General features: G+C 44.9%; 1 protein-coding gene across 1 annotated transcript in view; it reads left to right on the top strand.

The window, feature by feature from the left end:
- The window catches only part of GALNT17 (polypeptide N-acetylgalactosaminyltransferase 17), a 224,616-nt gene that overhangs the window by 73,400 nt on the left and 123,998 nt on the right, over positions 1-27,218 (top strand). Inside the window, exons 3-5 of the mRNA XM_074845117.1 lie at positions 6,685-6,851; positions 15,834-16,008; positions 18,734-18,931. Coding sequence (XP_074701218.1) covers positions 6,685-6,851; positions 15,834-16,008; positions 18,734-18,931 — 540 coding nt within the window. The remainder of the gene's footprint in view (positions 1-6,684; positions 6,852-15,833; positions 16,009-18,733; positions 18,932-27,218) is intronic.

Below are 27,218 nucleotides of genomic sequence, written 5' to 3'. Positions count from 1 at the left end.
TCTGCTCTCTGGCTTAGGCACCGTGGTCTTGCCCAAGACCCCTGCATGTTGCCTCTTCCTTTCTGCTGTAGGGCATGTTTAAGTGAGAAGGTTTTGTTTTTCATTGGCATTTCTGGAACTTTCTGTTTGGCTTCGCTTGCCATTGCGTTGGCATCCCAGACAGTAAGGAACAGAGTTGAATGTAGAGTTGGAAGTGACTGACCTTTGCAGAAGGTTTTGTGCTGGTGGGCTGTGGTGGAGATCAGCTTTCGGGCACTGATTTGCAGACCAAAGGGCAGATGGCAAAATCCGCAAGCAGAACCTCTGCTTATGCTCCAAGCTGTGCCTCAGGTAGTGTTGAGGTGACACCAGCCTGGAGGAAAACAGCTTATGGCAAAAAGTTGTGACTGTGGGGTTCTAAACAATGCAAAATTATGTCTCAAAACAGATCGTGAGACTGTTTTACCTGAGTGTGTTAAGGCACAGTGGGTTTGAGGTTAGATTTTTCTATACCTTGCTTAAAACTGATTTAAAAACAGTATCAGTATTCTGAGTCTGCAGCAGCAGATACTTTTTTCAGCTCTTTACCACCTGATGCTCCTCCCAGTTTGTGTCTCTCTGGATCTTGACAGACAACCTCTGCATGTTGTTGCAGCCCATCCCTCAGTTGGAGAAATGGCTCCAGTCTGGAAAACAGGCATCAGGAGTGATTTTTTTAGAAATATATTATTAGAAAAATCAGGTTATGGATGAATCATTTTCAGATAGCCTGTTTTTTATCTAGATCCAAGTATTACTTTTAAAGCATTGGACATATTTGAAAATCAGGGCAAATCTGACCAAAGAAGTCTTTTCAGATTTGTTGAGTTCTGCCTCCTCACTGGAAATGAGGACAGCTGTACTTTCTGCTTAATGGTATTTAATCTCCACTTAAAACTTTCATAGGCATATTTATGTTGGAATTGGGGGGAAGGAGGCAGAACAAAAGGCGTGAATTAGGTGACGGTCTTGAAGATTTGGGTTTCTGTGCAAAATAGATGCATGTGCTGTCAGGAGTGGGTGGCCTGAGTGAGGCATATAGCAGAAAGTGGAAGGTAATTTCTAGAGCCAGGGATGAACATAATCTTTGGTGCATCATCTGGGATTAGTGATTACTGGATCTCTCAGTATTAGCAGTATTTCTGCTTTGTGATGTGGGGAGGAAAGCAAACCGCAGGTCTGTCTGTCCAGCTCCTCTCTGGACTAATATCTGAATGCTGTGGCTCATTTTTTCCAGAGTATGAGATAATGATCCTATTGTCCATGGTTATGGACTTTGAAAGAATATAATGCGTTGTTGTCTCTTTCATTAAATTGTTTTTTTAGTGAAAGGTGCTACCTGACAGCACCTGTCATCCACAGGAGAAGATGCACCATACACAGTCTGTCAAGTCACACCATTGGCATAGAAGTTCACCGTCTGCTCTTTGCAAGCATGGTTTGATCTGGAGCTGAAGGATCAAACAAGTGGGTTCCTGTCTTGACCTGAGCAGTCCATGTTCCAGGTTGTTCATAAGCTGCACTGATTAGTGCTGATAGATGGCTCGCACTGAGGTAGGGAAGGTGTAGAAACCATCTGAGTTTGGCTCTCAGTTGCCTGATACTGGACAGTGTGACACTAGGTGGTTGATGGAAATAGCTTTGCACCCGAGAAGACAGTTGATATGTATTAATTGAGTAATAGAGTGGATTATGTTAAATCACTGAGCAGGAAGAAGTGGGTTTTTAAATGTTACTTGCCATTTTGTGGCCTCTTTGCTCCAGGAGTGCTTGCTGCGATTCCAGGTTATTTTTTTGCTGTGGGATCACGAAGCAGTAAATGATACGATATTCCTTTTCTGATACTGAGACAGCCAATAAACATCCTAATCTCACTTGCTGCACTGAAGAGTAGATTTACAGCTGTGTGGTGAGCATAAAACAAATGATCAGAGGGTTCAAAGGCAGATTCCTGCAGCAGACAAACATACATAGTAGCAAAACTTGGGGTTTTTTGTGTGTGTTTTGAAATTGGCTGACTTGATTAATAGGGCCTGATGTATGCCAAGCTGTTCAGCATAAACTCAGTCTTATTTCCCCTTCCCCCATCTTCTCTTCTCATCCTTCATTTGTTTCTGAATGGCTTCTTACATAAAGCAGTAACTGCAAAGAATTCACCGTAAAAATCGTCCTCTGTAAATGTATTTTATTTCATGTGTTTCCTCACATGCTCTTCCGATTGCAGACTTGGACTTTGTGTAGAATAAAGATCTTGGGCCCAAGAAAAGTGACAGTGTCCACAGTCCAGTAGTGCCGTGGCCTCTGCATGCGTCCGCCTCCCTGGGTCCCTTGCGGGGCAGGTGGGGAGGATGTTGGGAGTTGGTCCATGGATGTGGTGGGCAGAGGTTTATGCTGGGTCTGGTGTCTGTGGTCGGTCCGTCAGTCTGTTTCTGAAGTGAAAAAAGATGTGTCTGAGCCTTGGACCAAGGATGTAGTAAAACCCCCTTTCTGCCCTGTTTAAGGACAAGCGACACTGCTCAGTGAGAGCTCAGCAAGGTCCTTAAATTAAACACAGTGCCATATGTTAGGAGGTTTTCCCCAGCCTCTCAAAACTTAGTTTTGTGAGCATGATTTAATGGGACGGCGTCAAACATGATTTAATGGGACATAAAACGCCTCTTACTCTGATATCCCATTGATCTAAATGAGAGACAAAACTGTAAGGGATCTGTTTCTTTTTGCTATTGATTCACGATATTTTGATAAAAACCCTTCAAGCAGGTGCCAGCCTACATTTAGCTGAAGAGAGCAGGATTTAGTGGGGAAAATGTCATTGTGTAACCTACACTAATTAGTTTACAGGTGTTGGCAAGTAAGTAGTGTTCTGTGCTGTACCAGTCAAGTGTTTCTCATCTAGCAAAGAGGGGATTGTGAGGGATCAACTGCAGCCTGCTGCAATTTTCCTCAGTTGGAAGTATTTTCAGATGCAGGCAGCCAGGTATTGCCCTTTTGTAAACTGGCACAGTGCCTCTGTTGTGCAGCTGTGCCTTGGGTCCACGTGCAGATGTGCACCTGGCTGATGAGCACTTGATGCGTGGCGGGGGAAAGTTTCTGAAGTGGCTTTTTGCTAGTGATGGAAAACTGAAAGCAGACAAATTTAGGTTGAAAGTGAGGTGCTGGTCTTAAAGCCTATGGGTAACTAATCACTGACACCAACAGGAATGTGTTGTGGTGGTCTCTCCATTGTATTTCATTTGAATTTAAAAGTTTTCAAATGGATGGAGTGTTCCCTTGGAAAGCCACCTTACTGGACTGCGACTTGCTTGTGGGCAGACCAGATATGGTGTGAGCTGAGCGTTAGAAATAAAACCTGAGATTCTCCTCCTAGAAGATGTGAGGAGCTGCGAAGGTTTTCCAGCCTACATAAGAAATAGATTTGCTTTGGTGTTAATTCAGGTTCTAGAAAAGCTTGGCAAAAATCTCAGAATAACAGGTTTATTCCTAGAGCTTCTTGTCTCCCGTGTGCTGCTTAGTCTCAAGCTCCCCTGAGAAACATCTCGAATATTGCATTTATCTCACTAATTGGTATTCCTCAAAGACACCAGCCCGTGGTCTGGGCTGAGGACTACAGCTGTGCTGGAATCCAGTTCTGGCCCAGTGCATCCCCTTTTGGGTAATTAGTGAGACTTGAATCCTGAATTTAGAAGTATTTTCATGTGGGATCTGAATTTTGAAGGTACTGTCTGGTAAACAGCCAAATGCTTTTTCACCTGTGGGCGATAACTGTGGGCAGAGGGGAAAGATGTGTTTCAGGTGTGGGACTTGTCCCCGAGCCCCTTGTCATTGCTCCTGCTGGGACCTGGGGTTGGTGCTGGCTTTTCTGTGCCGTTCCCCTGGGTTGCGCTTGAAATGCTGAAGGCAGCAGAAATTTCACATCCTGTGTCTTCCCATCTTATGCAGAAAATGCAGCCCTTAAGGGTTGAAAAGGTGGGGTCCTTCGGGGTACGGGAGGGTGGAGATAGAGGCTAGAGCTGTGTAATTTGGAGCGATGGGCAGCCTGGAAGCCTCGCCTGCCTGCTGCTGGCAGGAGCCGGCTGGGTCCCGACCTGCTGACCCGCTGCGAGACAGTAAATCCTCCCTAAATTGCTGTCTCAAATGTTTCTAGGAGTAAAACCTCTGTGCCTCCACCTGTAAACAATCTGAACGATAAGCTGAACCACAGAGTCCAAATCAGTCCCTTTTCTATTTAAAATGCTTAGAAGAAATAAACCCAAACCACCAAACAGCCCAAACCCCACCACTTCCCATCTCACCTACTCATTATTCCTGCTGTTTCTAACAAGTTCTTCACTGGCCCTTCTAATTATGTTTGAGCTCAAGCATTTCTTTTTTCCCTTTTCCTGCTCCCTGACCCCCAAGAGCCCCGAAGCACCAGATGTTTTCCTGCACACACGCATGCATATTTGTTCACATGTCAGCTTGTCAATAAGAAACCGCTGCAGTGGAGCCCGGAGGGCTGAAGTCTGACAGCACGTGGCTGCGGGCAGAGAGCATCGCTCAACCCAGATGCTTCTTGCACCAGCAAAGAGGAGAGTCCATGTGAGGAAGACTGGCAAACTTGATGTTAATTTTGTTTTAAATTGCTGCCTTCCCCGCTCCTGTGGTTGCAACCAAAGCCACCCGAGAGCAGAGTGTTTATGCAAAGCCTTTGCCTCCCCCCGCCCCCGTCTGCCTTTGGAGAATTGCAGCTTTGTGCCTATGGACAATGCTGGCATTTGACGTGCCCACTCCTTCCCTAGACTTATCTCTTCTCCCTGTATCTTTGTTCGCCTGTCCTCAGCAATCGGGAGGGAGAACCGTGATAAGCGTGGTGCGGGGCGAATGCGAATGAGCAGGAGATATGAACCTCAAAGGGCTCGGTCTGGATTTTCCTCCAAACCTCTTTGATCACAAACTGAGCTCTTTATCCCCCTGAAGCGTGCCCTGGGGGAAGGCTGCCCAGAGGTGTTCGATGATTAAAAGGAAATACTCTTGCTCCTGTGACCACCTTCTCTTCAGCTTAGCAGGTATCAACATATAGCAAAAGCAGATTTTTAATCTCAGAGTCAGTTTAGTTTGACTTTCGTGACAGCATTTCAGGGTCATTTTACCCCATCATGACTGTTCATTTTAAAGAGAGATCTTCCCTTTGGAAGATCCTTTTCAACATTTGGTACATTCCCTTCTGTAGAGAGCTTGGCTTGCTTTAGGGTAGGCAATAGTTAAATCAAGAAATACAACCTTGTTTTTATCCAGCATACTTGTTTAACTAAAGAAGATTCATGAAGAACTCTGTTTCTGTGAAAATCTTTGTTTCCCAAGTCTCATTTTGGAGTCTGAAGAAAGCCTGCTGTTGCCTAAGAAACACCCAGTACAATTAAATACAGAGTCATTGTTGGGGAGTCAATGAGCTTGAAGCAACACTGGGATGTCATTTGTGTGTTCGGTCTTTCTTTGCTTATCTGGGCAGGATTTACTTGGTAAAATGCTCATTGTAATTCTGCAACACTGCTAATGTTGCATGTCTAATCTGTCATGAATGCGGAGAGGGAGTGGGAAGTCTCGTTTTCTTCTTCTTCCCTCGCATGTATTTATTGTAGGGAAAGCTGGAGAGTTTGATTAAATTGTTTGAAGTAGTTGAAGATTGCCTGTTTGCTTTCTGCAAGTACTTTTATTAAGATTAGGTTTCTGGTTAGGATATAGTGTGGCATTAAAACAACATCTGTATCTCATTGAGAGCTGTGTGTGCTCCTTGGAGAGCTGTTGGTTACCTGGAAAGGCTCTTCCACTTACAGCTACTCTAGTTCTGCTCCATGGGTGTCCTTGGTCTCGAGGTCTGGCATATGGATGTAACGTGAACCTGTTGCTTGCCAGGGATGGAACTGGCTGGTAGGTTCTTCCATTTCTGTCCACCTGGGAGCTTCTTCCATTTCTGTCTTGCTCTGATCCACAGAGATGTGTCTAAGTGGATACCCAGCCACAAAACCAGCTCGAGTTCAGCAATTACTCCTGAAACCCAGAGAGATGATCACAAGTTTATGTTTTTAGCGTGTCCTGGCTGTGAAGTACAAAGACATCAGTTCATGGCAGTGCTCTTCTGGGGTACTTTAGAGACAGGAATGTATTCAGAACTATCTGCAAAAAGAGCTAAAACATTTATTAAGACTATTTAACCAAGGGTCATTTCATATTCATTTCATTCCAAAGCAAATGGGAAGAAAATTCACAAGGGCTGTTTAAGAACAGAGCTCACTTCTGAGCACCTATTAATCTTAAAACAGAATAGGAATGTGGAGTTTCACTTTAAATGGTAAAACCAAAGCCATTTTCCATCTTCTGGAGGCTGCCTTTTGTTACATGCCCACAGACAGACGTACACAGACGTGCAAACACAACCTCAGTTAAGTGAACTCTGGATTTGCACCGTGCCCTTGGTGCTCTCTGAGCCCGGAGGATACTCTCTGTCGCTGCTATCTCTTCCTGGACAGCACTGCTGAAATTAGGCACAGGCAGCTATAATACATGGCTGTGCAAAGCCGGGAGATGTCAGCCATCGTCTTGTGCTGTGTATTAAATGTGTGCCCGATTCGAAGTGCTGCCCTGCGTGCTCCGCTAACCCCGTCTCTCTCTCTGCCCTTTGTGCTACAGGTGTAAAGAGCTGAAATACGGCAAGGACCTACCCCAGATCTCCATCATCTTCATCTTCGTGAACGAGGCGCTCTCCGTTATCCTGCGATCGGTGCACAGCGCTGTTAATCATACGCCAGCTCACCTCCTGAAGGAGATTATCCTTGTGGATGACAACAGCGATGAAGGTTAGCACTGCTGGGATCTCGGATCTCCAGAACACCAGGAGGGTGTTTAATTTCTTAAAATCTCCTGGAGGAGTCATACGTCTTTGGGAGTGGTGACACTGCTGGCGGGCCCATGGTGTGAGGTGGTGGGTATGCTGGCTGGCACACCAGTTTTCTCCAGCTTCTGTAGCAAAAAAGGAACAGGATCAAACCAAAGTTAAAATCCGAGATAATTATTGATTGAAAGTGTAGCTGAAAGCTAGAAAGCTAAAGGAAACCAGAAAGCCTTTCTCTTTCTCTTTACCTTTCTTTTCATAGTAGCATTCAGAAGTTCTGGTTTCAGCTGCATCCTTGTTTCTAATAATAACACTTTGGTTGTTGCAGAGATGCACCTCTAAATATTTACCATGGAGTTGAGAGACAAGAGCCTGGAGCCTAGAGATCTATTCTGCCTTGGCCCCTTGCAGTGGTGACGAGGTGTCTTCTCTGTGTGTGCCTCAGTTTCCCTATCAGTAAAATAATGTTCCAGGCTTTACAAATGGCTGCAACCCTGTAGAGGCCCTCCTTCCTCTTATATTTTTGATATGAGAAGGATAATAAAGAGAAAGAAGAGGAAACAAACACACCCAATCTGCTCAAGTCAGGCCACATCAAAATGTAGAGGGGGATGTTAGGCTTCCCTCATGGCACATGTGTGTTGTTTGGTTCAGTCTGTTCTCGGTCACTGTTGCAATACCTTCCCTTCTGGCTTTTGATAACACAAAGCTGCAGGAGGTGGTTTCATGTGGAAGCATTTTCAGACTCAGATTCTTCTGAGATTTTTTTTTTCCCAATATACAGTTGGATAATGTCATTAGGGTAGTTAAAATCTTCATGAAGAACAGTAGATAGTTAAGTTACTTTGATTACTGCCTTTTTTATTTGTACTGCATGCTTTTAATATTATTTTTAAAAATATTAGACGTGAGTTGTGGATGCTGTGATCAGAAGGGAAGAACAGAGAGGGTGCAGGACGTGGAGAGCTCATTTCCAGAGGGAGCCTGAGAGGTTGCTTGTCTGTCTGCAATGAGATGAGATGGTATACAGCAAGCTATTCAAGCCTGTAAAAATAGGCACTCAAATACCACAGTAATGAGCACCATAGAAAGCTGATGAATTATAATTACCAGTAAAAGAAACAGGAGGGCAGCTCCTCAGCTGATGGAAATCACAGCAGCTCTAGTGCAAAAGCTAGGATGATGTGCACCAGTGAAGCCGTGGGATTTCAGAGCTGGAACTATTTGGCTTGTGAAGAGAAAGTGCAGGTGATCTGTCGCTGCAGTATTTAGTGTTGCCCAGTACTTAGAGAGGATTCAAAATACCAAAATGAGATGCTGCTTCTCCAAATTTTACCATGTCAATGGAGTGAAGAGAAAAACAGTCTTTAAAAGAGAACCCTTTGGTAATAATTACTGAGCCTCTCTACCCATTGCCATGCACAAAGAAATATGTTTCTGAACAGCCTCCACCCATCAGTCAGTATGCAGCACTGAAGCTGATATTGAGTCAAGTACTCTGGAGACACTATTGAAAGGCACAGGACAATGAAACGAATCCTTTTAACAAGCATTGCCCCCCCCCACCCCCCCCACCCCTGCCAATAAGCTGAGACTGCAGCTGGCGGTGAGGATGCAGAATGAAATCTCTTTATCCACTGCTGAGATTGCAAGGCACTGTCTTCCCTGGCAGTTTGCTGCAAGGGCTGGGCCAGTGCTGGTGGGTTCTGGTGGTGGGGCTGGATGGTGGCAGGGTGCTGACAGGGAGGTGAGACTCGTGTAGCATGTTCAAGCACTTGCAGCTCTCTTTGTGCCTGTTTTTCTCTTTGTGCCTGTTTTTGCTGGCTGACCAAGCTGCCTGGGTTGTGTTGGAGTGCCTTGTGGCACCCATCTAGCCAGCGAGGCAGATGCAGGTAGATGACCTTTAATTGAGGAACAAATTCATATATCGTGTGCAGGAGCTGGGAAAATCCCAATCTCCTTGCACACCTAAGCAACGTGCACTCTGCATCCCACCAAGAGGATGCATTGATTGCTTTGGGATTGTGAGCATCCAGGGTCCCTAGCGAGGGGATATGGTTGTGCTGAGGGCTGTACAACACCTGAACACCAAGGTGGCTCCGTCCTCGGCAACCTTGCGATGGAAGCGTACAAGGAGAGTGGGTGTAGGGAATGAGGAGATGCTATTAGCTGGTAGGGTTAGTTAGTAATGTCAGTACTACGCTGTTGAGTCTTTGTAGACATCGTGACAAATGAGATTTTTAAGGAGGGATTTGGAGGAAGATAATGAGGTAACTTGGCAGATGTTTATGGAGAGCTCCTCCCAAGCGTGTAATAATCTAGTTTTCTCATATAAAAGATGATACAAACCAGAACATATCTCTGGGACCCATGCATTCACTCTGCATCGTCAAGGAGCTTCAATGACAGCAAAGAATTATTAATGGCAATAACATTGTCATACAGTTCCCACTAATGGTAGGAAATAATTGTGAGCAGCGATAACAACATCATATAGTTGATGCTTTGGATATTACAAACAGAGTCGTCGTAATATATAGATTCGGCTTCTACAGGAAAATAATTACAGAAAAATAGTTTCTCATGAGCTCTAAGATTTAGAGATGAATCCTGGAGGATCAAGCGCTGGTGTTCAGCAGAGGATGGGGTTGCATGGGTGCGACTTTGGTGGCTGCGATTGAACAAGAGGAGGAATTACTTGAACCTCTCTGTGAGCAGCCGCGTGTGTTTAAGTGACTATGGGTATATGGCGTGTTGCTGTAGCCCGGGCAAAGCCTTTGGGGGCTCTGTTTTACACACCTGAAAGAAGATTGACCTCAGAGAGTGAGTGCCTCAAAACCAGTAGCTGTGTTGTACCCTGCTGGGTTACCAGAAGCAGCTTCTGGGAAGATTGCTAAAGGCTCATGAAATCCGTGGCTCGGGGCTGCATGCTGGGGGGTTTCTGTGTAGGTTTTGTCAGGGAGCACTTTACACAGATGTGGAGAGGAAACACAGCTTGTATGGGTAAGTGAAGAACAAAGCATGTTCCCAAACCAAATATTACAAGACACCTGGGGTTTCCAAGTCAACTTCAAGTTTTAAAATTGGTCCCAGGGATAGAGGTAAGAACAGCATACCCTGCGCACCCCGGCTGTTATTTGCCCTTCAGGTAGACCACTACTGAATTACCTAGACACCATCAAAACCTTTTGGTGTTTTGTAGTTTTCAGACTGGAACAAACTGCTTCTGAAGACTCGTTAGACACTTCTTGCTCTTAGCTTTGTTGTCACGTGAGATGTACAATAACACTGCACAACATAAAAATATGCAATGAGAGATTAGAAGTTAATAAACACAGTCGTTCTGATTCTTATATCTGAGCTGTAAATAGATAAAAGATATCAATGTATTGTAATGGGGGCGGGGGGGGAATCCCTCCTTGAAGGAGTAAGCTTGGGGAGTTGTAGTTTGAACCCCCTTCTCCCTGGAGCTGCGCATTATACTTTGCAGAGACTTTTTTGGAGGCTGCTTTTGTTTGTGTTTGTTGCAGGGGTGTAATTACAAAGCCAGTGTGCAGGTTGTGTTTCTGAGTGATAACATGTTTCCTAGGTTGTTGGAGGGATGCACCAATGTGCCCGTGAGATGTTGTGTTATCTTGCAGCTGCACACTTTGTCTGAGCCTGTTGCTTAATCATCACCCGCTTTTTTTTTTTTGCTGTCTGTCTTTTAGCGTTTTTAATCTGGGATAATATCTCTTTGAAAAGCAAACCTCTTGGTATAAAAGAAAACCTTTGGATAAAAGACTGCTTAAAGGAGCTGGCTACACTTAGGGAGACATGCTATGGGTTGTAATTTACCTCGGTGTAACATATTAGCTGTGACTTGATATATCGCTTTCTTGTTTTGCAGCTCATTTCAACAGCAACAACAGCGGTTCCTGCGCGCTCTCCTGGGAGCTGGCTTGCTTGCGTTTCGTGTGTGTTTGTGTTTAGAGGAAGGTTTTAACAGAATTGCAAGAAGCTGAGTCACATCTCAGCTTTTCGTAGGCGCTGGTCCAACACAAGTGTCTAATTATTTCAGTCGCTGAGACTAAAGATGGGTTGTTTAACTGCTCTGACCTGGTGCTGTCCCACTGCTGTTGAGGTCCGAGGCTTTCAGGCCCGGCCAGGGTGTGGAGGAGAGCAGCAAACCTGCTTGGTTTGTCTCTGTTTGGGTTTCGCTGAACCAAATGAACCAGAGGCTTGCAGCCAAAAGCCCCTAGTGGGACCAGCTTTGCCTGTAATCCTGTATGAGAATTGATTCATGCACCTGCTCCCCTTTTCACAGGTTCCTCTTCAATATTTGCAGGGAAAAAACTTTGGAGACTCACCTGGCTCTGAGTCTTGTTGCAAAAATTCTCATAGTCATTTATTGCCTGTTGAAGGAGTTTCTTGTGGGAGTTCATGCTGCAGAAATACAAGCCGTGATGGCTTTGGTGTTTCAGGCAGGCGAGAGCGTGGGACGAGGGAGGGCTGGTGTCTCCCATGGCACTGGAGCACTCCCAGCCCTGACTCCTGTGTCCTTCAGCCTTCAGTGTTTCTGATAACAACCTTGGGCTCTGTAGACTTTTCCCACCCAGCTCTGCCCGGCAAACACAACTGTGTTTTCTTTAGGGGTGTAGAGGAGGTGCAGTCCTCTCCCTAGGACCACCTGGGCATTGTTGTGTAAGAAATGTTTTGCTGTTGGTAGTTCCTTGAGCTGCCCTGGTGCCTTTGGTCTTTGTTCCTTTCTTTGTGTGGCAACAGGCAGTTCCTGCCTTTAGTTCTGGGGACTCCAACAGGATTTGGGGAGGTTTGGGGAGGACTTGTGGGGGGGGCACTGAACAGTGGGTGTTCCTGCAGTTGCTTCTGGGCTAATGCCCGTGACATGGTTACTTTCAGTGGCATCAGGTGGTTCAATTTCTCTGGCAGGCCTGTTTCCCAGAAAGCTCATGTAGGTGACAAAATACTTTGCAATAGATAACGTAAGTCATTGCAGCTGGCAGATGGGTTTTTTAATAGAGCAACAGGTCTATTGGATTCTAGTTCCTTGGACTAGCCTTTCAGTGAAGATCAATACAGACAGATGGAGCACAAAAGGCAGGATTGAAATTGAACCTGCTGGCATTTTCAGTAGGGTTTCTCTCTGCAAATCTTCCCTGGAAGTAGCTCGTGCAATGGCAAAGACTAAATGTTCACAGATACCTCCATGTGCAGATATTGATTGCATCCTTAATAAGCATGACTTGGGAATGATGTGGGTGTTCTCTGAAGGGTGGTGCAGTAGGCTTCCTCAGAGGATGTGTGAGTGTGTGTCGGGGGGGTGCCATAGGTACAGAAGAGAAAGGAGTCTCTAGGTTCTGTTGCAGTGCTTAGTTTGGATCAAATTACTGGTTGTGTAGCCCATGTAGATCCACCCACTCAGATACCTCTGGAGTGCCTGGCCTAAATCAGTGGGCCTTTGATTAGGAAGGATGAAGGTGAGCTGGGGAGCCACTCCTCTGCTCCCATCTTGGCTTCTGACTTTCTTTGTCATTACTTTGCATCCAGAGTTTCAGTTTATGAACACTGGGCTGATTATCATGCTAAAATTGTCATTGGCTCAGTATCTGGTGGATATTCTCCTTTCCAGCGATGAGCGGAAGGGGCAAAGGCACCGCTGTGACCCTGTGCAAGGCAGAGGTGAGGAGAATGGCAGCAAGTTAGCTGAACTGCGAGATGCTTTCTCCCCTGCTGTAGTTTTCATGAAGTCCTGAAAACAGCAGATCCAAAGGCCAGGTTGCCAGTTTGTGTGAAAGCTGACTCCCTTAAACGAGGGTATTTGCTATTGTCTGTTAGCGCAAGTCATTTAATTTCTGGCATGCTACTTCAGACCTCCCAGCCTCCCTGTTACAGCTTTGGGATGTGCTGCAAAGATACAACAGTTGGGGATGAAACATTTCTGAAGTTAATATGACAGACAAAAAGCTTTGCTGCTACTGACCTTAATGCAACAGCTCTGCATCCTCAGCCTGGAGCCATGTGTTCTCACAACACGCGTCAGAGCTGCAGGAGCTGCTTTCCCCTTATGCTAACGGCACTCGATGAAGCAATTGCTGAGTGAAGGAAAACACAGGGTAAAATTAGGAATGACTTCAAATGACTTGCATTTGTGTGACTTGGATGACTTGGATTAGATTTGTGAGTTATGATTTCCAGCCTGATAGAGTTCCTGAGGAGGGAGCTGAGCATGTCTGGTCCCGCAGGATCAGCATCCACGGGACTGGGGGAGCTCTGACAGTGAAGCTGTGCTGGTGCTGAGGTTTCCACTGATGCTTTTTGCCACAGCCATGTCAGTCCTGCTCATGGGCAAGGGGAGACCTGGGCCAAAGCTCACGTGATACTTGAACGGGAGTTTTGCAGAGCATTCCTGGAGACTGGCACTTTGCTCCTGTAACCTAATACTGGATTTTCCACACCTGTACTTCTGGATGTGCTGAGAAATAAAATACAGAGCCCACCCCATCCCTGTGCCTGCTGGCTGGATGCCCAGTTGAGTGTATGTATCTCATAATACCAAAATAGCACTCAGCAGCCGCTGTGCACCATGCCCTCTTCCCGCAGAGCTGCAAACCAGCGCAGAAGGGCGAGAGACTGGCAAAGGCCAGCACAGATGTACAGCCATCTTCTCCATTAGGGCTTGCACAGGCACGTAGGAAAAGTGAATTCTCATCCAAAAGGCATGTGCTGTGAGCTGAGCCAGACCGGGAGGGAAGACAGGGACCAAAGCCCAGAAATTTGTGCGAGGTTGTACAGGAAGCCATTACCAGAGAGAGGGGCTGGAACCGCATTTCCCATGTCTGGTTAATGCTTTCATCTCTCTTGAGTGTTTCTCCACTTGGATAGCAGCCCATTAGGGATGCTTGTAGCATGTGTTGTGGGCAGGAGAGGGGCTCTCTGGCCTCTGCTAATGAATGGGGTGGTGGATTAGAATGACATTCTTCATAAGCATCTTCTCGACCGGCTCTCTGTGGTCACCGTGTGCCGTTTCGCAGGTGCACGGATGTGCTGTACTGGCCTTCGTGCGCTCAGCAGATCAGTTCTTCACCTGCTGGCATCCAGCATCCTTTCAGAAAGGAGGAGGACGTGGCTGTGGCTCCCTGGGGAGTTTCTGACAAGCTGCCTGTTACGCAGCGTCGTGGGCGTAGGAATCTCTTAGGCTTCACCCTTCGCTGCCTTTGAGACATGACGTTACAATTCTTCCCTGTTTCACTAGAGCTGTACTCTCCTGCAAGCTGCTCAGACAATTCCCATGAAGATTTTTCCTGTTTTCCTTCAACTGAGATTAAAACTCGAATTTGAAAGTTGTTTTAATTATTCAGTCTGGCCTGTAATGCAGTGGCCTGCAGCATTAATGACGTACCTTCTAACAAAAACACATGAGATGCCAGTGCTATGCTTGTGTGGTTTCGTCTGTCAAAAAATCTGTGTCTCTGTCTCCTTAAAACCCTTCAGGAGAGTTGTTGTCTTCATAAAATACTGGTTTTTCTCTGAGTGGCTCAGCATGAAATGGAAGTTGCTGAGTTATGTATGTATGTGATGCAGATGCTTTGAATTGAGGAAGGGGCTCATTTGCTTTATTCTTTTTATTCCCACTTCAGCATAAAAGAGAAATGAGACTTTTGGGAAATTGATATGTGAGGGGAACCATCCCAGAAAGGCAGTCTGAAGAAAGCACATTTTATGTACTTGGAAGAAGGCGTGGAAGGGAAGAGAACAGATAATCCCTTTTCCTTTGATGGTTTCTTGGGCTAAGCCCAGCAGATGGGACTTGCTCTTTACTCTCTTGCTCTCCATTGTCATGTTTCCTTCATGTAGGAGCCCACGTGTGCTCACATGTCCCAAGTATTTTACCCTGTGGATTGTATTAATGGCGACTTTTTTTCTTTCTGGAGAGAGAGTATATGTGAAGGGTAGTAAACTGTAATTTGGGGTCACGGACCATATCTTAATTTTCTGCTGTCCTGGGGCCTTATAGGGATAAAAGACATTCTCAGGATTTCTCTTTGTGCATTTAACTGATGCCCCGGGAAGTAAAAGGACCAAGGTTTCTGGCAGAGCACTAGCAATTTTCCAAATTGTTAAAAAAACACACCAGTACTTACCCCTTTTTGAAACCTTTCATATGCTTCGATGTTCAAAGGCCTGCGTGTCTTTTATAGTCAATACTTAGTTTAATGCTGGTAATGACTGCAGACTGACAGATCCATTATGTTCTCAGCCATAGTACGTATACGGGCTTAGACAACGTAATTAAATGGTCTGCAGTTCTCAATGAACAGAAGATATGTGGCATGAGGATCTTCTGAACAAAGCCAAAATCTCTTTCATCCCGTCATAAAAGCAGGGGGAATTTCTACTTTTCTAGTGGCAAAGCTTGGAAAACATACAGCAAATGCCAGGACTGTAGTAGTGAGGCTGAGTAAAAAGGATAGTGAAGCTCATACACAGTTTTGATGTAGTTTAAGTTATTTCAGATGGATTTTGCAGCATTTCTAGCAATCCGCTCAGCTAAAATCTCCATCAGAAATTCAGAGCACTAGTGTTCGGTGTCCACGGGTGACTTCTTTCTATTCTCTTTTGGTGGTGTGATACCTAGATATTGCAAGGCAATCTAGCTGGCGTCTTGCTGCCCTCTGCCTCTAGAGATGGCATTTGGGCTCCTTAGTCATCCAACAGCAGTGTTCTTGGCAACCTTGAATTTCTTCTGTAAGGGTTGTGGTCGGTCCACCATTGGGTGGTCTTTTGCAAATCAGCATTGATTGACCCTAAATGATTATATCCCTCCCAGAACTGTTAAGAGATGCATGACTCCAGTAAGTTATGCTCATATCCATCAATAAAGTGGGTTTGTTTTAGGTGAAAACTGTTACACCTTTTTTCAATGGGTTCTCTGGCACTTCTTCTCTAGAGGAACTGAAGGCGCCGCTGGAAGAATATGTCAATAAACGGTATCCTGGCCTTGTGAAGGTGGTGCGCAACCAGAAGAGGGAAGGTCTTATCCGAGCTCGTATTGAAGGCTGGAAAGCTGCCACTGGCCAGATCACTGGATTTTTCGATGCTCATGTGGAGTTCACTGCTGGCTGGTAGGTGCTCAACCCCAGGGTCTCGGTTAGAATGTGTGTGATGCATTAAACAAGGGACAGTCCATCACTTGGTAAGGACGTGTTTGCAAGCAAGTCCACTGGCTTATTAATTCTGTCTTCCTTCAGTATTGAATGGCCTCTGATGAGATATGATGGGAAGATAGAAGGAAAACCTTTCCTTGCCCTTGTTTTCTGTAATCCTTTTCTATTCCCTCCTTTTATGTGTGCACACCCCCCTGCCCCCTGTTTGTATTTTTTTCAGGTTGATTTCCCATTCCCTTAGCCCTAAGTAATTTCTGTAAGTTTAAAAAAAGCCCAGGCAGCAAGGAATTGAAAGAGAAAGTGTTTCCCGCTTCCTTGGCCTTTGCAGCTGGATCCCACTGCGGAAGGCTTAGATGGTTTAGATTGATTTGTTTCTTCTGCAGCTAGGAATAAGTGCAGAGACGCAGAAACAGTGAAAGGTGTTTCATAAGGATTGTTTCATAAGGATTTTTTTCAGAGAGATTGAAAACATTTGAGTTCAAGTGGCTTAAGTTTGAGTCTAGATCATGAGAGGAGCCTGAGAGTGATTTTTATTTTCTCTGAGTGTGAAAACTAAATGGTCCTTGTTTAGAGAAGTGCCGGTAGGAGAAGCTAACTTGTGTCTAATTTGAAGAGAGAGTAACGTCCACAAGAAAAATGCTTTAGCACCTGCAAATAAAGAGTTCTGCACAGTTACTGAATTCTTTGTAATGACAGTGCAGCTAAAGGGTGTCTTCTAAGAGCTGTTTCTTATGTTGATCTCTGTATTCCTGGCTAAAGGTTCCTCTCTTCAGGTCACTAAGTCCTCACACCTGATTTTATTGATATATAGAAGAAGCTCCCATTTACTGAGCTCTTGAGACAACTTTTCTAGGGACGGAGAGCGAGCTTTTCTGCAGCGTGGGCTTGACTCACTCTGGTGTTGTGTACCCGTTGCTGTCTCTGGATGCACCAAGAGTGCAAGTTACTCCTCGTGTTGGCTGGCTGGGCCCAGGTCAATCAGTGGCTCCTGGGCTGCAGAGGTGAAGCTGAGTGCATCCCCTGCTCTGAACACATTGGAATGCCCCAGAGATGAATTTTGTAGCTATAGAGTTCTCGAACGGGGTCACAAGGAAAAAAAAACATTCAGATAGTCCTGCTTTCAAGAATTTGCCCTGTTCTGACCAGGGACATGGGGTTTTTTTTGCATTTGGGAGAAGTTTGGACTAGGTAAAGCATGATTAAACAAAACACATCCATCATGGCCTTGCTTTACAGGAGGGAAGTTTTTGAGACAGGCTTCCCAGCCTGTGGATTGTGTTTTCGTGCAGGATGTCCACCCATGCATGGCAGCACAGGAATCTGCAGTGACCCTGCAGATGCACATAGCAGCTTTACGCAGGGTGACTACCCAGGTGGAACAGCAACACGTGAGAGCAGCCGTGCTGAGACAAACCAAGGGCCTGTCTAGCTGCCTGTTATGCCAATAACCATAGCCAGAAGCCTAGGAAAGCATATATGGGCAGGGCTAGCACATATGATATTCCTTCGGAGCGTGCTACCAAAGTCCAGCAGTTTGCAGATGTGAGGCAGACATGGCTTCTGTGTATTTAACGACCCTCACTACATTTCTTATGAGTTTTTTCCTATTGTCTATTGAGCCCATGGAAACTTCAAGCATTCATAGCATCCTTGGGCAAAGGTGCTCCACACCTTAGCTATGCACTGTGGAAGGAGCTAACTCCTTGTTGTCCATCCTGAGCCTGTTTCTTTTGATGGGCCATAATTCTTGTATGGGAAGAGTCTCCAGGTGGTCATGGGACACTTTCTCTGAGCTCCTCCTGGCAGTACCATCAGCCTGTGCTGCAAAACTGACCCCTAGTTAATGTAGTGTCTGATTTCATTGCTACCTTAGTAAAGATCTCAGGAAGGCTCAGTGTAAAAACATGGACATTTTTAAACTTAAAAAGTTCAGAATATGGAATTATTATGTAATAATGCTTTTTTAAAGCACCACACCAGAGAAAACATGGTGTACTAGCTCTGCAGGAAAAGATGAGATCCAATTTCAGAGGCTTTAATTCATTTCCACAGCTTTACGCCTTCGTTTGTGGAAATAGTCCTTTCCTCGTGCAGATAACTTCAGCTGGTCCATGAATTTGTGTAGGAGAGTACTGAAACACCCCAAACCTGCAGGGCTGTGGCTACCTGAGCTCTGTGCGTGGCAGCTGGCCCCTGTGCAGCTCCACACAAGGGATGTGTCTGGGTGGGAAAATCCCATCAAGCGGAAGCCCTGAAGCCTCTTGCAGCATCTCCCTTGTGGCTGACAGAGCCTGGCAAACCTTTCAGAAACTACCTTTTGAACTTGGCAGTGCGAATGCTTTGTGTCTCTGTGGGATTTCTGTGCTGATAAAAGCACAGGCGAGTGGAAGGGTGAGACAGAGGCCGGTGCGTTGCAATCTGGGGTCACTCACTGACTCTGCAAGGAGCCTCGTGACGGTCTCTGGGCTCCTCAGGCTGGGTTTTGCTGTGTCTCTCTGAAGACATGGTGCCACCTGTGACTGGGAGCAGAGAGGACTCCACATTATCTGTTTCCTGAATGGTGACAAGAATGCCTGTTTCCTTACCCTCATTTAAGTGCTCAAGCTGTATGAAAGCTACGGTGTCCACCTGCACATTATGAGAGAAATTAACGGTATCTTCCTGTGCTTTTTTTACCACTCAGGGCTGAGCCGGTGCTTTCACGAATTCAGGAAAATCGGAGAAGGGTCATTCTTCCCTCCATAGACAACATCAAGCAGGACAACTTTGAGGTGCAACGCTATGAGAACTCTGCCCACGGGTACAGCTGGGAGCTGTGGTGCATGTACATCAGCCCCCCCAAGGACTGGTGGGATGCCGGAGACCCCTCACTGCCCATCAGGTACGTCGCAGAGCCTGGGGGCCACTCGCTCTCTGTCAGCGAGGTGCAGTGAGGCAAAATGCAGAAATTTCAAGTGAGGAAGGCAGCATAGGTATAGTATTGTAACACGAGCCAGCTCAGAGAGGCTGTAACACAAGCCAGGAAGGGTTTTGGTAGGGTGAAGGGATTTGGAAAGAGGTGTTATTTGGTAACTATATGCAAAAATACTGGGGAAGTATAGGAACTGTGTAGGTTTGTACAGTCTTACATATAACTGCATATGACAAAGTCATTTTACCTTAATTATAGCATTAAGTTTTTGCAAATTATAAGGAATGAGGTGATTATTCCAGTGTAATGAACTGAGCATGAATTCATGAAATACAGCTCTGTTTTTTCTTGAATAAAAAGTACATCTCCTCTTAGGGCAAACTTTGTAAAAATATATTATAGTTTGTTCTAACACTTCAGCTTACAGGGTCAGCAGCTCTGAAATTTTGCCCCAGCCCCTCCAGACTTCAGGTGTGGGACAAGCAAAACCAGGAGGGAAGGGAATAGCTCATTGTGGGTGGGAGACGGGGATGGTCTGTATGCATAGGGCAGTGATTTTCCCTTGGCAGCGCCTAAATATCAGAAGTGCTGCTGTGATCAGGAGTGGTTTTCTGACCAGGTGAATAGAATATATTGCTCCTAACTTGGTTAATATGGAGAAGGCTTGTCCTCAGGCATAGAACAGATGAATATGTGCAAATCCACGTCTGATCTGAATCCTGAACCAAAATATCTCTGCTTTGATCAATCGTATAATCCCTGGAGGCTGAAATTAGGTCTATTCCCATTTACACAGAGACCTTTTTTATTCCTTTGGGCTCCCTTGTTCCAGACAGCATATTCAGCCATCAGTGGAGGAATTGACAGTTTGTTGCAGACAGGAATCAAGTCTTTGAGGAATATACAGTTGTTATTTTAACCAAATGCAAGCTGTTGGACTTGTTAAAGGAGGGTCTGAATGGCTGGGGTATACAGAAGGCGAAGCTGAGGATTTAAAAAAAGCCTTTGCAAGTGAGGTGTGAGTAGTGTTGTGCTGGCAGTCCCTATGGCAGCATGATGCCGGTGCCCAAACTGGTGCCTCTGGAGGATGATAAAAGTGGACTGTCTCTGTTGGGATAACAGCTGGGGGATGGAAAAGTCAAGAAGTGTTGCAGGGAAGAACAACTTCTTTTATTAGACTAAACTGTTGTAGCTGAGAGAAACAGTCAGACTTTGGGCATATGGGATGTCCCCTGTGACTGTGATACCACCCTGGGAGCTTGCTGTGGTTCAAAAACTGTCAGGAATGGTGCATGGAGGAAATCAGAGCCCCCCAGTTATGACATTTAAATATGTGGCCTTCTGTTACGCTGTTGTGCAAGAACACAGCTTTAATTTCAGTTTCAGTGTGCTTAGAGGAGCACTTAAGGAGGGCAGGCTGTGACAGAGACAGGTGCAGAGGGACAGGCTTCTTTGTGGAGTTTGATGTTTGATGGCAGGGGAGATGAGAAGGGGAAGACACAGGGAAGAAGGGTGATTGAGGAGGAGGAGGAGAGCTGTGGAGAGCCGAGGGTTGGGTGGCTGTGAAGAGGCAGAGTGGGGAGGTCAGTACCTAATGCAAGAACGATATCAGTTTTTTAGGATGCAGCTTTGCCCCAGGCTCCCCAGATATGAACCGATCTACAAAGGTGGCTGCCAGAGCCAGGAGTGAAAATGGGGTCACACGGATGTTGGACACTTACACACGTGTCCCGATCTGGCAACGCACTTTTTTTTTCTTGGTTCAATGCTGAGAGCCAACAGGTACTGCTAAGCTTTGAGTGAGTGCTGTGTGGAGGTTTTATGTACTTCTGATTTACTGCTATAGAGATGAACGGTTTGCCATGGGAGTTGTCTTTTGGTGGGCAGAATGTCATATTAGGTTGTTCCAGTGGATGTTGCTAAAACGTGGACAGGACGTTGAGCATCATATTTCTGCACTTAAGCAGACTGCAAGCAGTTACTGCTTAGGAGGAGCTGGGCAGTGTGAGAGGTTTATCAGTCTGCTCTGGGGTTCCTGCAACCTTTCTGCACCAGTTGCATCCCCTTTGAGATGTAACCTTAGAGTGGGTGATGTCCCGTGAGCCCCTCAGCATCTGCAGCCCTGTAATGCTGAGGGTCTGCCTGCTCAGTTCTTGAGCACTGTTGAGTAGAACCACCACTAAATGAGAGATCAGAGGAGGCTCATGGAGACACTCAACTGGCAGTAACAAGGGTGCATGTCGTGATCATCCGCTTTGACTTTGTTAAAGGCATCTGTAACATGGACACTGCTGCTTGAGGCCATGGTGTGTGGGAATCGGGGCTTGGGGGTTAAGGGGAGCCAGGGTGGGAGGGCATTGCCTCCAAAGGGTGCTCTGGGATAGGGCTTCTGTAACAAACCCAGTAGCCTCCCAGCGATGTTAAATAATTAAACAGCTTACTAAAATAACATTGTTAATATGCGCTGGGGGAAGGATTATGAGAAAGATAAATGGGTAGTGTCCACAACAAAAAGCTAATGAAAAATACTGTCTCATTGCATTATGTTGTGTAACCACATGCAGACCAGAAATAAATGACTACAGTTATTTTTTTGTCATATAATGCTATGAAAACTATGCACTTTATGGCAATATTTGCATGAAAGGGGTACCAGTGCAGTGCTCCATGTAATTATGCATGGGATTAGAGGAAATTCTGAAATTATAGTATACAGAGGTACATTAGTTTTTTAAAGACTTCTTAGGATAAAAGAGTGGAAGCGAAGCAATGCAGTTTACTTCTTTTTTTTGGTTTTACTCTTTCAGTGCATGGGGATTATGGCAGCCCCAGGAGAGGTTCCCCTGCCTGCGAGGGGTGCTCCAGTGTGCTTGTGAGCCCGGGTGTGTTAGCCCTTACCAAATACTCAGCAGTGGAGACTGGAGACAGACAGCTGTGTGAATACGTTTGGAGGCAATTTTCTCTCATGGATAATTCACAAGATATAATTATCCAGGCAAAGAGAGCTGATGGCATGAAACCCATCTAAAATATGGCCCAGTCTCAAACTGGCTCCAGGCTCCTGCTTTATCCAATAATTTCCCTACAAGAAATAGTCTCTCTTAATGCCTAGGAGGGATGCTGGTGTAATACCTGTATTCTGTAATACATCTTCTTTTGTATTTTTGTTCCATTAACATTTAAAATCCTGATACACAAAGATACCCTCGATCTCAGCACTCAGTTGTGCATGCCTTTCACAGCTAGACTTTTCTTGCCAGGCTTACAGACTTCCTCTGACTACCTCTGCCCAGAAGATGAAGTTGTGATTACAGTGTAATGTATCATGTCTAAATTAGGTCTCACAGGAGAGGCAGACAGTAAGTGACATTTGAAATGGTCATCGTATAGATCCTGATCTTCATCAGCGTGAGCTCTTGCAGAGATGTTTTGATTTCCTAATTCAAATGGTGCTAATGTGTATATAAATGAATACATGCTTGCATTACATATCTGGACATACTTTGCTCTAGGAGATATAGCCAGGATTTATCCAGTCCTTTGTTATTTAATGATACACATTGATCAGAGTTTACTGAGACTCCAGAAAACCTGTGTGGCAACAAAAAATGGAAGAAAGCTGATGCTTTCCATGCCCTGTGGGAAGTCCAAAAAAGGTCTTTGGAAATGCTGTGAAATTGCAGATTGCTGACCTGGTGTGGACTTGGCAGGTCCCACCCTGGGATACCCCTTCTCATGATCTCCAGGAATGATTCATTTCCTACCTGTCAGAGGGTGAGTTTTTTGGGGCTTCTTGGGGTCTGGAGCCTGTCCAGTGCTGCAGCACCAGTGGGCTGCGAACCTCAACACCAGCGGTTTCTTCTGCCTGACTTAGTTCACGCTGCATCAGGTTTTGTCAAAAAACAGCTTTGGAGAAATTGCTGATATCTGGAAGATTTATGGCTAGATGTGCTGATTGTGCTTCAGTTGCAAGACTCATGATTTATAATTACATATGTGAGATATTGATGGCTCCAGGGGTCTGATTCAGGAAAACAATTAAATGCACTCTTGCATCTGTGTCTCTTCAAGAAGCCAAGCAAGCAGATAGTGCATATTAAGCAGCCTTGAGGACGAGGGACACTTACCCGAGCATGGAAATTGGGGTCGTCGCGCTTTTCTACTGGCAGTAGTTCACATATCCCACCAGAGAGAAACGAAACTTGAATCTTTGCTGCTTGGTTGATGAGTCCATCGACAGTGCTGTGACCCCCCCTGTTCCCAAACGATAGATTATTTAGAATATAATGCATTTCCTGACTTGCTCTTTGTATTTTCCACACTTGGCTGAGTGGATCGGTTGAGTCTAAGAGGCAAAAGCACTGCTGAATAGCTCCATTAGTTAGCAACCCCCCAGATATGTGTTGGGGCTGAAGGAGAAGTCGTTGGGTGACTTCAGAAATGACAAAGAAGCCTCTTTCCAAGCACGCAGTGCGTGGGGTGCCAGCTGGGAACCAGCTAGCAGGTTAAATTGAACTTTGGATGGGGCTTTGCTGCAGCTGTTTTATGGGGTACTTAATCTTTACTGGTGTTGGAAGACAAAAGCTCATTTAATTAGTATTAAGATCACTGTGAGGAGGAAATAGGTTTTGAGAGTTATGGATTGTAAAAGAATAGAAAGGCTGTTAGGTTTGAGGTTTTTTTAAAGATGAAATAATTTGAATTAACCCACCCAATTACCTGTTATCTCAGCCTCACAAATGCTAATGAATTTGCTCTTGCAACGCGCTTACGAAAGACCGGACTCTCATCCCGGTTGTGTAAATGATGCAGAGGATGAGATGGGAAAAAACAGAGGGGTTTTAGGTTATTGCATGCGACGTGTGAGTGGAGAGAAGGTGCCTGATTCTACTGCGTGACAAAATGCTAGCCGTGTTTAATATAAACTGTTCCCTCAGTCATAGACTGCAAATGGTGTTGAGGTCTCCCATTCCGGTTGCTGTGCATTTCATTTACAGTAAGACCATAGGGATTTGTGATGATACTATTATATATATTTTTATACATATTTATATGTATACAGATATTTTTTTTTAGTTCCAGAAACCACTAGCTATTGTTTTTCCTTAGTGCTTCTAGCAGCCATCATCCCATGATGGCTTTCAAAAGCACAAAAACTCAGTGGTTTCTGTTTTAATTAAATAAATGGTGGGTTTTTTCCTCTTTTGGTCTAACCACTGAGACTTCTCCAGGCAACTGTTACAGCCTGAAACTCTTGTCTGCACAGGATAGGCACAAATCTTGAAATAGCCATAGGAGTAAAAGAGCTCTCAGGAATAACCTCTACAGCCACACAAAATGATGCAAGTGGATCTTCATGTCTGGGACAACTTGCTCCTGCAGCGCATCCCCACCTTTGCAGGGATTAGCATGTTAGGGCAGCTCATCAAAACCTCAATAGATAGGTTTAGACAGGCTTGCTTAAACTATTATAAATAGTTTCACTGACATCTGAGTACTTGACGTGGCAGTTTATCAGAAGGCATCCAGCAACTCGGAGATGTTGCAGACTGTTAAATGTAGGTGACATGTGAGGAAAGGGCATAATTTCAAGGATTGTTTCCTGGGTTTCTGTTGGTTTGTTTTGAAAAATCTCAAACTCCGTAGAAAGCAGTTTGTATAAAATGCTGAATATTTTTGAAATTAGTGCTTCCTGACTTTAGCATCTACGAACGGCAGGAAGATTCCTGTTTTTGTATGAAGACAGCTGTAAAATGTTCGCACTCTTCTGGTGTAGCTGCTTTGGAAGTCAAGGAGAAAGCTGATTTCCATAGGAGCCAGACATGGGGTGATAGCGATAACTTGCATTTGGAAACCTCACCTGGTATGTCTGAGAAGATGCTTGTATGCAGGTGTTTCCTTAGAGGGATCGGATGTGTATGAATGTCACAAGAGCTTCAGAATGCTTATAGAGCTCTTTAATGGCTGCATATAAAATTTAAATCAAACACAAAGATAAAATAATGGTACTGGTGATTCCTCTCAGTCTCTAAACTCCCTTTTCTTAAGCAGCACAAAGAAAGCAGAGCTCTGTGTTGACCACCAAAATGCTTTTTCTTCCTTGAAGGCTGATTCTCCTCCAAGCCCTATACTTGCTGCAGAGATTCCAGGGGGTCAGCATCCTCCTGTCGGGTTTATAGCAGAAATCCCTGTGGCCTCAAATTGCATTAGACCAGACCTTAGTCCAGCATGGGAACAATACAGACGGTCTTCACAGGTAGTGCTTCTGGAAAGAGAGCTTCTGCAAGCATCTCCTCGTGTAAACATCTGAATAAATCAAACCCCAGCCATCCTTAGTGTGGCTGCTGGAGAGTTGAGCTTCCAAGTATGTGGCTCTTAAGCTTAAAGTCAGGTTGCTCCTGGCTGGCATGGAGAATGGAGGTCTCTGAAAACTTTCTCTGAAACAGGCTCATAGAAGAAGAAACGGAGGGATTTTTTTCATCAGTGTTTAATTTGGGGCGGTGTTGTTTGGGCTCAGATTCTAGGAGAGGGAAGGTTTAGGTCAGAATCATGACGTCAATAACTTTGTCATCCATCTCCAGATTCAGTTACAACCATCAAGTGGTTTACCAGCCTCAAAACTCCTTTGACAAGAACCTTTTCAGTTTTCTTTAGTTTGGGTTTTCCTTTTAGTCATGAGGGTTTTTTGGTGATGATTTGAGGCCACAGATTGAAAAAAAAACATTTAATTGACTTTCTTGATTTTTATTTTGAAGGTATTGGGGAGAAGTGAACTTCAACTCACTGTGCAAAGTGACTTTCATTCACAGGTGTGAGAATTTTAAGCTCTTAAACTTTACAGAGATTCCCTGTGGTGTGAGAAACTTGCCATGATCTTTGGACGTTTTGAAGCTCAGCTTGCTGGTGCTGTGCCTTTTTACGATGAATTCTTCATCTGGTCATTTTTAATGTTACATAATTTAGTGCAAAGCGTAAAACAAGGGTGTCTAATAGTGCCAGGTTTTACAAGATGAACGTATTTATGTCACTGCCTGAAAAACTATAGAGCCTTTGCTGAGGGTGCACCTGAGATTTAAGCATATGTAGCTGGTTTAGCAGTAGCCTGTGTGATGAACAGCTGTGTCTTGTTTCTCATCTTTTTATTTTTGTAAGACTGTCTTTGGGATTGCAAATGTTGGCTGTGTCCAGAAGCTGGGGTTGATCCAAACCTCACTGAAACATGGCAAGGTTCCCCCCAAGCACCAGGGTTTCAGAGGGGACCCTACAAGCCATATAATTTTTCTGTAAACTAGAGAAAAGCTTCTGGAGCAAAGGATCAATGTTTCTGCAGCTTCTGAACATCATGGCCAAAGTTGTCATCATAGACGCCAGCGTGTCATGGTATAGACACAACGGAGGGACCCAAATGGGCTCGTGCTTGCTGGTTTCCCAAGTGACCTTGAAAAGGCAGCATTTGTGCACTTTTCAGGTAGACCATTTTGGAGCATGGAGTGGGATTTGAGTGCAGATGAAGTAGCTCCCCCAGAGAAGACTGTGTTTCTCCTGGGACGGAGGAGACCCATCCCTTGAATCCTGAGCCTTCAGGCCAGCCTGGTGCAGATTTAATCCCCCCTTGCAGCCAGGAGCTTTTCACAGCCTTGAGCAGGGGCTTGTTTTCATCAAAACCACCGCTCTTTGCCAAAGTTAATGTGTTACTGCAGGTAAAATTTCCAGTCCCTTTTTGAGCACCAAAGTCAGCAGGGCTTGTTCCTTGAAGAGCCTTTAAAACTGGGCAAGGGACAATTAGCCCCTGCAGGCTTGTCCCTTCAGGAGGTGAACAGAGGGTGCGGGGAAGGGAGTAAATCCTCCTTCCTGAAGGGAGTTGTAGTTTATTGGTATAAAATGTTAATGTGATCTGTTTCTATAAAGAAAACAAGCCAGCCATACTAGAAGCATTTGCCTTTATATTTTTAAAGCTTTGCATAAGAGAAGTATTTTGATTAAAAAAGCAAAAAAAAAAGCATGCTCCCAATTTTAAAAAAAATATAAAATAAATACTCCCACTGACAGAGCTTTTAATCTGAGCCCAAGTCACAAAAACAGCCTTTATTGATGTCAAAGTTCCTTTAGAAAAGGAAAGAGTAAACAGGATTTGGCCTTTAATTTGTGAAGGGTTTTGATTTTTCAGAGGCATTAAAGAGACAGAAAAGATGGGTATTGAATTATTTAACAATTGCTAGTAAAATTAAGCTGCAGTCAGCCTGTTTTCACTGAAATA

This window comes from Strix aluco, chromosome 19 (genome assembly GCF_031877795.1).
Source record: "Strix aluco isolate bStrAlu1 chromosome 19, bStrAlu1.hap1, whole genome shotgun sequence".
In the NCBI taxonomy this organism is placed as follows: Eukaryota; Metazoa; Chordata; class Aves; order Strigiformes; family Strigidae; genus Strix; species Strix aluco.
Note: the sequence above shows the minus strand (reverse complement) of the source record. Positions and strands in the feature narration are given on the sequence as shown.